The sequence below is a fragment of the Pagrus pagrus genome, assembly GCF_965226575.1.
Source record: "Pagrus pagrus genome assembly, chromosome: 21".
Lineage (NCBI taxonomy): Eukaryota > Metazoa > Chordata > Actinopteri > Spariformes > Sparidae > Pagrus > Pagrus pagrus.
Window position 1 is genome coordinate 20722310 of NC_140208.1, and position 12067 is coordinate 20734376.

General features: G+C 39.0%; 1 protein-coding gene across 3 annotated transcripts in view; it reads left to right on the forward strand.

The window, feature by feature from the left end:
• Positions 1 to 12067, forward strand: part of spag9b (sperm associated antigen 9b) — a 45328-nt gene that overhangs the window by 1506 nt on the left and 31755 nt on the right. For all 3 annotated transcript variants that reach the window (XM_084342873.1, XM_084342875.1, XM_084342874.1), the window contains exon 2: positions 8893 to 9013. In XM_084342873.1, coding sequence (XP_084198999.1) covers positions 8893 to 9013 — 121 coding nt within the window. The remainder of the gene's footprint in view (positions 1 to 8892; positions 9014 to 12067) is intronic.

The following is a 12067-nucleotide window of genomic DNA, read 5'->3' on the forward strand; positions in this document are numbered from 1 at the left end:
TCCAGTATTACATCTTGACACTAAGCCTGTATTAAATCCATTGTAACAACAGGCACACAGATGAGATAAAAGCTGTGGGCTCTAGAGCTGCAATGGTTACTTTATTAGTTGTAAAACTAAATTACCAAATATTTTGTTGATTGATTAATTGGTTTGATTAATTTTTTAAGTAAAGAAAAGTCACATTTCTCTGATATCAGTTTCTTAAATGTAAACATTTGCTGGCCATACCCCTCTATGACCATAAACTGAATGTCTTTGGGTCATGAAACAAACAAGACACATAAGGATGTCATCTTGGGCTTTGGAAAACATTGATGGACATTTTTCTCACTTTTCTGCCATTTTACAGACCAAACAAATAATCAATTAATTCAGAAACTATTCAACAGATGAATCGACAATTAATCATTTCTTTCGGCCCTAGTTAAGTACGATCCACAGTGTTGCGTGTTTTGCTTTAGAAGTCTGTTAGCACAAAGCGTTATTCAGCTTTGCTCCTGTACATATGTGTGTGCACCTCCCTCCCACCTGTTGTCAGGTATGGGTGAGTATGTAATGTGTTGCCCGCTCTACCAAAGGCCACACCACTCCTTTTACTGTAATCACAATAAGTTGCCCACAGTAATGTAATGTTAGGGTCATCCTGGATGACACTGGTGACAGTGAGATTATTTGCAACATGTCTGTGATACGAAGCAGTACCTGTAAAAATAAAGAGGAAAGAATATCTATCTAATCTCTAAAAAAACACAAAAGCCACAGAATTAGAATGTCTAAACCTATCTCTGAAGTATTCATGAAACCTACAGCTACTGGTTTTTAAAAATAGTGTGGACTAGTTATACCAAACACAGGAGTTCAATAATTTCCATCAATGAACATTTTACACTATGCTGTCAGTTGACTTTATAGTTCTGTACTTGTTTCACGGTAAATTTAGCTAAATATTAATGGCTTATTTAGCGTTCTAATGTGGCTCTTTTAGTAGGTTAAATATTTATATGCTTTTGTTTTGAAATGTCTATGTTGAATGACTGCTGCTGCAGTCATTTGACTATCTCCCTGCGCAGTCACACTTCCAGGAATCATTTGGTTACAACTGTTGTCAGGAGAAAAAATCTGAAATGAGTCACAAAGAAAACTGCTGATTGAATGTGACATGTATTATGTATTCTACCATGCTCATGCAGTAGGACCCTGAAGTCATGGTTTGTTCTTTTCAGCCCATGATCAATATTGTGTGCAGGAATTGTATTTTCAAGAACTACTTAACAGACTTCATAAGAAAACAAACAACATGAAATCTAAAATTGTTGCCAGAAAATAAAACCAGAACTTAAACTGCACCTTGAAAACCAAAAACTTAACAAAGGTTCATATATCAAGATTTCTGAAATAATTGTATGTTGAAATCTATCATCTATAATTTTCTTATTATCCTTTTAATAAAAACAGTTTGTGTCACTATATTGATATTGCAATAGCTATAATACTGCAACGCTATTATTCAGTGAATTTCATTGAGGTTTGTTATTGTACTTGTAAAGCTCAAACCCACAAAATTCCTCCTCCTTAAACCTCTCTGTTCCTCATGCAAGCAGCCCCTCAATGAACCATCTTAAATAACCCTGAAATACTGCAGGGATTTGCACTTAATCTGGCTTATTATTTTTCCAGCCTTTAGCCATTTAATCCTAGCAAAAAAAGTGGTGGCCAACATGCTCTAGACTGGGAAAAGCATTGTGAAACCCGGTATGATGTCTGTACATGTGTCATTTTTGCCACTCCTCATTATTTTTCAAGTTGGTGACATTTGACTTGACGGTTAAATGTTGAATGACAGGCGCAACAGGTCACACAGCACTATGTTAATCATTTCTGTCATGTCATAACATTTTGCCAAGCTTTTTAGATAGACCTGTTAACACAAGATTTTCCATTGGTATGTGATGGGCTTACATTTATGTTGTTCTTCTGGCTGCAGTGTGTAAAATACTTCATCCCCTTTATAACTAGCTCTTCACTCAGTGAGGCAACTTGTCAGCTTTCGTGTTGGTGTGACCAGTGTAATTCTTGAGCTGAGATGATGTCAGATCTCGTTCTTTGACTCTAAATTCTCTTTTATAGGAGAGGTCAGCCTCTGTACATGTCAGTGTAGGACCTTGAATGAACAATTACATTTCAGGATGTGGCAGTCATGACCGTGTCAGGATGAGGTTAATGAACAGAGCTGTTCACTATACCAGCTGTCCTATTCAGACTGGCTTGTGGCATTAGGTATAGGACAGGGCATGTTTAAAAATGCTCTATATCTGATTGAAATATGAATACACTAGCTTGAAAGTTTTATTGCTGATATTAGGTGAATGTTTGAATTTCATATTGTTTGTATAAATGGGTCATCTATAAAAGTCAAGTTTTTTTGTGTACAAATTTTTATTAAGTCATGTTGAAAGAAAGAGCATGTATACACCAGCCATACACCTATTTACTTTTGAAATAGTGAAAAATAAAATGTGTTTATGGTCTGTTGTACATATCCATAGGATTAACTACAAGTATGCATATCCATATATACTTAAACTTGGAACATGTGTACAAGTAGTAGACTTGTATGTACCTGCATCTGCGCGAACAAGGTCTTAATTCATATACATCCATGACCGCCATGCCCTCCTACCCCAAACCCAGCTCACTTCCCGTTTTCTGGCAAGAGATTCAACAACTAATGCCATTTTTCCACCAGCACCTTTGGCTGTGCTCGCGACGGTCCTGCTCCAAAGTAGGGCCAAACCGGGCCCGCCCTGGCTCTAAGCGGGCTGCAGTGACGTCTCGCAGCTGCAGCCAACCCGTAACAAGCACCCAACAAGCATTACAGGAAAACTTTTCCCAAAATGACTTACTCAGCCAGGTGTGACCAGATCGATACCAAATTTCGTAGCACACACCACCAACTACCTGCTCAATGGAGGCCAATAAGTAGCATGGCAAGGACTCAGTTACTAAGCTGCTCACTTTGGCAACAAGTCACTCACAAATCAAAGAAGCAGATTAATCTTACCAAACAAACACTTTGTATGAGCCAAGTCATGCTTTTTGCAGCTCCAAGCCCAGAGGGATACCTCCACTCAGTAGTTTATCTCAGCACAGCAGAGGAAAAGGCATGGCAGGAAATTCTTGGGGAAAAACAGCACTTCCCACAGTTCTTTTGTCCTTTCGAGGTAGTCTGCTGACCTGGAAGAGACCACAGCATATTCACGTTAAATTGCAGCTGATTGATTGATCATGGATCGTTAACATGAAATGTATTAAAAGACAGCATTGACACATAGTAAACTGCTTGTATGAAATGAGCAAGTTGATCGCCTAAGGATAAGAAAGATTTTAGTCATGCTAGCAGCGTCGCTCTAGGGACAACGAAGTTGGTTGGTCCAACACTTTGGTCAAGAGTGAAAGAATTTGGATTGATTGCCATGCATTTTCTGTAGAGACAGCCATGGCCTCTAGAATCCTCCAGACTTTTGTAGTCAACTGGCTTTTCTTCTTGCATCAACATGAGGTTGACATTTGTGACTCTTAGTGAAATATCTAAACAACTTTCACAGGGATTGCCATGAAATTTAAGACAGATGTTCATGGTGTCCAGAGGATGAACATCTATGACTGTAGTGATCCCAAATAATATTTTCACTTATCCAGTGAAAAATATCTCAAAATTAATAGCGTGAAAAAGCCAGAAAAGCCAGATTGTACAAATTAAATGTGATGTATGTATTTCAGAACATAAAGCAATTTTGTGTGATATACTACTTCTCCCTCTGCATCTGTACAAAGTTGCTCCTTTATGCTCTCGCATCCTCACCAGTCCCACTGCTAGCTCCCTTCAACCTTCATAAAAACCAATCCGTTGTAAAAGATTTAAGCCAACTCAAATCTTAAATCAAAATTTGATCAGCACTGTCTCACCATCACATTCATCGCCCCTGGAGTGTAGCAGAGAGGACCTGACTGTTTGGTGGCAAACTTGCTGCAGTGAAAATGGACCATGCTGTGGCAGTGCACAGAGCGAACTGGAGACAGCGCAGTTGCTGCCATATGCACTGCCTTCTCCAGAACATCAACCGATACATCCGCACCACCTGCGCATATGGATTGTATTAATTATCAAAGCCTGGAAATAAAGCTATTAAACGCTCTCACACAATCATTACACTCCATATCCCTATTATGAGTCCTAATCATAATGCATAATGTTCACCGTAACAGAACATAATAAATAAATACTGTGCATGTATCAAACTTCCATTTTCAAATGATATCTCAGGGTGGGCAAGACCACTGATGGTCGCGATCACATTGGTGGGCGTGAAGTCAGTCTGATTGCTGTAAATACTTAAATACTGCGCTGACACATCTGTGTGATGCTGCATGATGGATCCATGGCCTTTCACTGTCCTCAGGTTGTCCTCCTCAACGTGAATGAAAGAATTGATAAGTGTTTTATTACCTTCGCCTCACCCAAAAAATGTCTCCCTCTTGGTTGTGACCTTGATTTACTGTATTGATCAGTGGCTCCACTCCATTTTCAGCATTTATAAGGATCTTTGCATTGACCATTTATGTTTGAATTTGGGTGTGGAGAGGGCGGATAAGGGGCTGATCCATGTATGCACATTTCCAAGTTGATTTATAAAAGGAAATTGCACACTGTTGGGCGTATGCCAGGTTTTATAAATCAGAATATTTTTTGTGGTACCTACATTTCCTCTTTTGTACGTTGCAAAGATTTAGTGTGGCTTCTCCGTAGAGTTTTATAAATGAGGCCCCAGGTCTGATATAACTGATGCTATAACAGCTACCCTAAACTCCTGAGGAGCCTCCATTGTTGATTTGAAACAAAGAGTCACTTCTCCTGCTGTTCATCTCACCTAAACCATGCCAAAAGCTTGAGTTCTTCAAGAGATGCTGATTGGTTAAACCTCCGTGTGTATGTATTCGGTCTAAAATATCATGATATTTGATTTTGTGGTTCCTCTGTCAGTTTATTGCATCTGATGAACAAGGCCTTACTTACACACCCCTTGTTTTCCCAAATGTCCCAGTAGCAACCTCACAGCCAAAAACACTAAGAGGAGTTAATTTCACTCTGTCAATTGAGTGCCTATACAGTGGTGCCCTGTCTGTGCGGATGTGCTCGCACTTGTGCTGGAGCCACATGTGTTTGTGTGTAAGTGTGTGCTGGCACTCAGGGACAAAGGGAGCATTATACATGCAGCGTAGGGGGAAGAGCGCACATAAAAACCGTTGAACACTCATTCTCTGGAGCGTTGTCATATGCACAGGCCTCTTTCCTAGGTCATATGATGAGCAGCAGGGTAAGAGAGGAGGATGTAGGGAAGATGTTATTCTAATGAATGTGTTGAGACAGTCATCCATACAATTTGTTAGTCTTTAATGGAGTTAATTGGTCTAAATCTAAGGAGAATCCGACCTCTTCAGATGTTTTTCCTGGTGGCAATTAAAATGATCAGAAGTGAAACCCTGTAACTATTTAGCTTGTCTTCTGTAAATTTGCAGATCAGCGCGCCCCCCCAACCCCCCCACTACTAAACACTCAGTCTGTAGATTAGCACAGTGCTACGTTAATGCTCTTAGTAGAATTACATCGAAAATGCGGCATTACTACCATTGCCTTTTGTTCCTATGATGCTCCCTTGGCTTTCCAGACCCCACTGGGCCCTCTGTAAGTCTCTCAACCCCAAGCCCAGATAACCCCCCCCTGCGTGCACCCTTATTTTCACCCTTGAGAAAAAAGTGCGATTTCATCATAAGGCAAAATCTATTCACTTTTTGTACGAGTTAGATGTCACATATTAAGAGCCAAAGGCAGAGAACACATCTCAGGCCATCAATGCCTGAATTGTGTTTTTAAAAAGAATTAAAAACAGGCCTCAAGGTAAAAAAAAAGCATCTTGAGATAACCTTAGACACCTCCAGTCTCAGTGTGACGTGGGTAGAAAGAAGAGGCTGCTTGTAACAGGGCGCACAGGTGATCCTCATGCCCTTGCAGATGACATCTTCCCACAGGGCTTGACCCCACTGAGCACCCACATCACAAGATGGCATGTTAGTTTTGACTCAGCTGATCAGTAGATTCCAATAACAAAACCAACCACCCAAAAGAGTAACAAAAACATGGTTCTTAGTCTTAGATTTCAATGTTATAGCTGTTACCACATTTTTTCTGTCAAAGCATCTTAAATGTCAACTCTGATGTCAGTCTTCTGCTGTTCAAGTCAACTGATAAATATGTTGGTGTATATCGTAACAGGGGAATGAGGAAATGTATTTTAATGTTTTATTTTAACATTGCATATCGGGTGATGAGACTCTCCATTCTTTTTCACAGTAAGAAACTTTAGATTTACATATCGCCCTATTATTCCATGTATTTTGAATTAGGTTGCAGCTAATGGTTATTTTCATTATCAGTTCATCTACTAATTATACTCTCAGTTAATTTTTAGGTCTGTTAAAAATAAAATAGTTTAGCATGCTCATTACAAAATTCCCATGAGCCCATGGTGATGTTTTCAAATGTCTGAGCTACAGTCCAAAACCCCAAAATATTCATTTAACTATTATCGACGACCAGAGCAGTAAAGCTTTATAGATTGAAGAGTCGGTTGGATTAGTGTTGATGCTGATCTTTTTATTAAGCAGACATGGTATCAGCCCTTATGTGACCAAGCCACATTAGATACACTGTTTTTGTCAGTGTCATAAAATTCAGTGTTTCTGCTGTCGACTAAATGCATTGATTCACAACAAGCTGCTGAATCTGTACTTTGTGTCACAAAAGGGTTTGCTTCACGAATCTATCTGGGAAGGAGCTGCTGGAAACTGTTTGGAAAAGGGCAGGCGCTTTCAAAAAATACTTGGAAGGTGATTGGACGAACCATCTGTCTGTAACTGTCTATCACAGGCTAACTTCAACCAATCAGAACAATAGTAGGAGAGCTCTACCAGCTGTGCTGCTCTATCAGACTCTTACAGAAGCTGGTCGGGAGAAGAGCGAAAAGATCTATTTCATCCAAAACAGCCCTCAGCACTGTTCTTTGCTCTCCTTTTAAATTAAGAAATGTTGTCCAGTTCTGATAAAACTGCTGCTATTGCAGCATACAGGCTAACCTCTTCGGGGGCAGCCATTGTTTAGAAGCTAGCAGTTACTTCTCACCATCGTCGCATCTAAACCACGCCTGTAGCTGCCGACTCTATTACTTCAAAGGACACTGATTGGTCTGATCATTTTTTGTACCGTCCACATGTGTATAGCTTGACGCCTGGCAAGTTGGATTTGCAAGATTATATACTTGTGATCTCGCCAATCCAGTAATCTCTGGAAAGAAAGGTTGGGTGCAACCCTGGTTGGTCAGTCCACTTTGGTCCAGACTTTAGTATCTCAGCAACTATAGGATGCATTGTCATGTCTTGGTCCCCAGAGGATATAGCTTTATGGCTTTGATGATCCCCTGATTTTAATTCTAGTACCACCATGAGATAAACATTTGCAGTCCAGGGTGACATGTCTCAACACTAATGGATAGATTTGGTAGAGAAATCAGTGCTGCCTTCAGCGCTCAACTTTGGTGATCCCCTGACATTCTGTCTAACGCTGTCATCAGGCCAAAATTTGAGTTTGTCAGGTACCAAATTACTGCAAAACTATTGAGTTTCAGTGCTAATTTGCAATCAATAGCCTGCTGTCATGCAGACCTAAGGTTGTAAATCACACCTGCTTAACATCAGCAGGTAAGCATCATCATTGTGAGCATGTTGACTTGGTCGCTTACTTACTTAATTAATTTACTTTTGCCTCAGTAGGTTCTACTGCAGTTGTAAATGCACACACTCTTTTCATATATTTTTAGTATCCTCCAGTGTTTACAGGCTATGTTAGTATCTGCATTTACTTTGTTCTAGTTTTTCCTTACTTTATCTTACAATTTGTCCCTTCAGTAACCCACTTCCCCTCAGCGATCATGAAAGTTTCATAAAATTTATCTATTTATTCACAAACAAAGTACAAATTGCCATCAGGAAGCAGTGGTTAACCCAGCATTAAATGGATCAGATTTGGGCAGCATGGTGGGTTAGTGGTTGGAGACTGTTTGGGAAGCTGGCTCAAAGCACACTGATTTATTCTGACTATTCATTAGAATAATTTATTTAGCATGACGGTGTTCAGAATGCACCTACTGTCCTGGCTCCTGTGTGATAGTTTATCCAGTTGCCCATGATAGTAAAACACTTGGAGTGTCTTAGGTCCCTTGTGAGAAGCTCTGTTGTTAGCGACAAAGGCTGCTGTGAAGATCGAAAAAACAACCTTGGCTCTAATATAAAGTGTTACAAATGTGCCCATGCAAATGTGTGTGTGCACACAGACAGAACACACCACACACAGGCTGTGACTGTAGCTGTTGATCTTTTTTTTTTCCCCCGATGGGGAAGCTGCCGCTGTGCACCTGTTGTGCAGAGAGGTGATATGACTTTCACAATGGGCAGGAGACAGATACTGTATACTCTATTTTCCACTGGAATCAACACTTTTGGCACAAGAAGATCTTTATCACGTGCGCATACACACACACAAACACATGGATTTAGTCCACAACATCATTTGAGCCCCAACTCTTTCAAGTACACTCAAATAATTTGATGTCATGGATGATGATGATTGTGAGGTCATTCAGAGCTGACTTTCTGTCACCTGTTGCTGCCATAAACAAATAATCTTCACAAGTTCACAATGCTGATGTTCAGTTAAACCCTTTGATAATAAAAGATCTGTTCTTTTCTCTTTCCTGTCTTTCCTGTCTTTATTTGCAGAGGTACATCGTCTTTGAAGACTCCCAGGATGGTGAGAAGAAAGATCTCCAGTGTCGACTGGTGACGTTGGAGTCACACACACGTCAGCTAGAGCTAAAAACTAAAAACTATGCAGATCAGAGTAAGTCCACAGCATTGTACATCCATCACAGGCACAGGTTTTACTGTACTAGCTCTATTATTGGAAAGTCTAACACACACTCACACACACTCTCTCTCACACACACACACACACACACACACACACACACACACACACACACACACACACACACACACACACACACACACACACACACACACACACACACACACACACAAGCAGGCCAGAAACCCTGTGAGCAACAACACCAGTTTACAGGTCTTGTGACTGTTTGTTTGCCTGATGTGCCAGAGTGCAGATGGGCTCCCATGTCCCCACTGAATAAAGGCCATTAGTAACATACTATAAGTGTTTGCTTGCCAGGTCTGCAAATGAGAATTGTTGGGATCTAAGGTGCCGAAATATTAAATAAATAAATTATTATTGTAATGTCATTTTGACTTTACTGGATGGAATAAAATGTAGAATGACAATTCAGTGGGATTGGTGAAAAGTGACTTGAAATTTAGGCTAGAGCTGGATTAATTAGTCGATAAACAGAAAAGTTATCTGAAACAACTTGGTAATCAATTCATTGTTTATGTCATTTATCAAGCAAAATGGTAAAAATATGCAAACATTTCTCAGGTTTCAGCTTCTCAAATGGAAACATTGATTGAAATGTTTATTTTGAATATGTAAAGAACAAGAAACGACAGAAAAGAAAAATAGTTCAATAACAAATTGTCAAACACTTGATGACTTTGTTTACATATTCGAAAAGGGTTTGAGAAGAAGTATAAACTTATTTAATACCACTCCTTTTCCATAAGTCATTGAATGATAGTTAACCATCTTCTTTAATGGTCTAAACCTATACTATAATTTTCCTAAACTTGGCCTAATATAATATTGATTACCTTTTATCTTTGTCATACAAAAAATTTAATTCATTACTGATATACTATCCTTAAAATATTAAATTCAATTATTGTCGCATGAACACTCATTTTTTAAGTTAAATTTTCTCCTTAAATTATATTCCCCTATCCTGATCACTTAAGAATTTCTGAATGTTTCCTGGTAGTGGGTTATTTTTAGCCTTGAACATTACTTGTGCCGTTTGATATTCCACATGATCCGTACATTTGAATAATTTTGACTGTAAGAATAATAATTTGTGAATGATCCGTATTGCTCTTTTTTGGAGAATAGATAGTGGATATGATGAACTTTTGTAGTTGTTGCCCCAAACCTCCGCACAGTAATTTAAATATGGTAAGACTAGTGAACAGAAGAGAATGTGAAATGATTTACCTGGGTTATTATTCCTGTAGTTGCTATCATAGACTGTGAAAAGTGGCAGTTGGTCACTGATATTGTTGATTAATGATCCGCTTACTGTGTTGTTTTCAATGTCATTGGTGAATATATTATCAATAAGAGTGGCACAGTGGGATGTAATTCTGCTGGGTCTGGTGATTTTTGGAAATGGGCTCATACTGTACAACCCTATTGACAAATGAATCTGTAATTTTGTGTTTTATTAGTATTTAGCAGGTCAAAATTGACATCTCCACATATGAAAACTGCTTTGTTACTTTTTTTTTAAAACATGCACTCCATCCAGTCCCTGAAGATTTTAATCCTTGAGACTGGTGCTCTCTCTCTTTCAGATATTGCAATTTTGTTGGATGGCTGTGAACATTTTTGTAAATATATCTTTATGTTATTGAAGTTTACATACAGGCTTCTGCTACTTATCTTCAGCATATATCACAGGAAACTGAATATATTTGGGTTTTAGACTTTTGGTTGGACAGAACAAGACATTTAAAAATGTCACCTTTGGGCTCTCAAATTGCTTAAATAAAAGTATTTTAAAATTGTGTTTATGCCTCCACTGTTATTCAGTGCTGCAGCTCTGGGACAGTAACTTGACTGGTGCACAGAGGCATACAACCGCGATGCAGTAATTGTAGTTGAATACTGATGCGATTATCAGGTCTTTCAGTCGGAGAACGTCTTTGATTTTTGAGTTTGGCTTTCCTTCAGGATCACTTGCTTTACTCTCCACATCTCTGTATCTGATCTCCATTATCTCTCCTCCACTCTTTAACCATTAGTTCCTCTTTCAGCCCTCTCATCACCACACTGAATCAGATGCCACTCTCAACCTTTTTCTTGGTCGGCATCTGAGAACGGACACCAAGAATGTAGGACTGTTTTGACTACAAACCAATGCCAAGTTTTAGCCACCGCAAAAAATGGATTACCATTGTTGCTGACTGGATATGACTGAGGCTAGTGGTTGCTCTGTACATAGGTGTGTGGTTTGTTTAGAACCTGTGTTTTTCCTTTTGGTTGGATATGAAAACATGAAACGTGAACTGATTAACTTGTAAATGTTTCGCTACTGTCTAAAGCTTTAAAGAAGACAGTTTTATTCTTCATCTTGAACTTTAATTATTACAAACCACAATGAACTTCTGAAACCACCGTAAGGCGAGACCCAAGGAGGGCTGCAACTAAGATTATTTTCATTGTCAATTAATCTATCTGTTGGTTATTTTCATGATTAATTGATTTGTTGTTTGTTCAGTGAAATGTCCTAAAATGGTGAAAAACTTTGATCAGTGTTTCTCAAAGCCCAAGATGAAGTCTTCAAATGTTTTGTTTTGTCCTGTCCATAACCCATAGATACTTAGTTTCGTTAATTGGGTAATCGTTGCTGTTCTAGCTGCCATGTCTTTTGCATAGAATTAAATGTTTACATCATTATAGTTCTCTAAATCACATCAGCTGCAGATTAAACTGAAAGTTTGATGTTAGTCTTCCAAATGGGTCGAAACAGTAATGACGATAATAAGAGTTTGACTTCACAGCTGTGATTCAGAGAGGTGAAATACTCCTGTGAGGCTCTCTGCTTGATGAGGGCTCCAGAGGGGTTTGTTGATGCACGGTGGCCCTCTTCTGGCATTGAGATGTTATTACAGCAACTACCACAACATGCAGCACCACATAGTTAAATCATACAAAATGTGAGGTGGAAATAATTTATTAATTTGTCAGTAGACAACAGTTTGATCCATG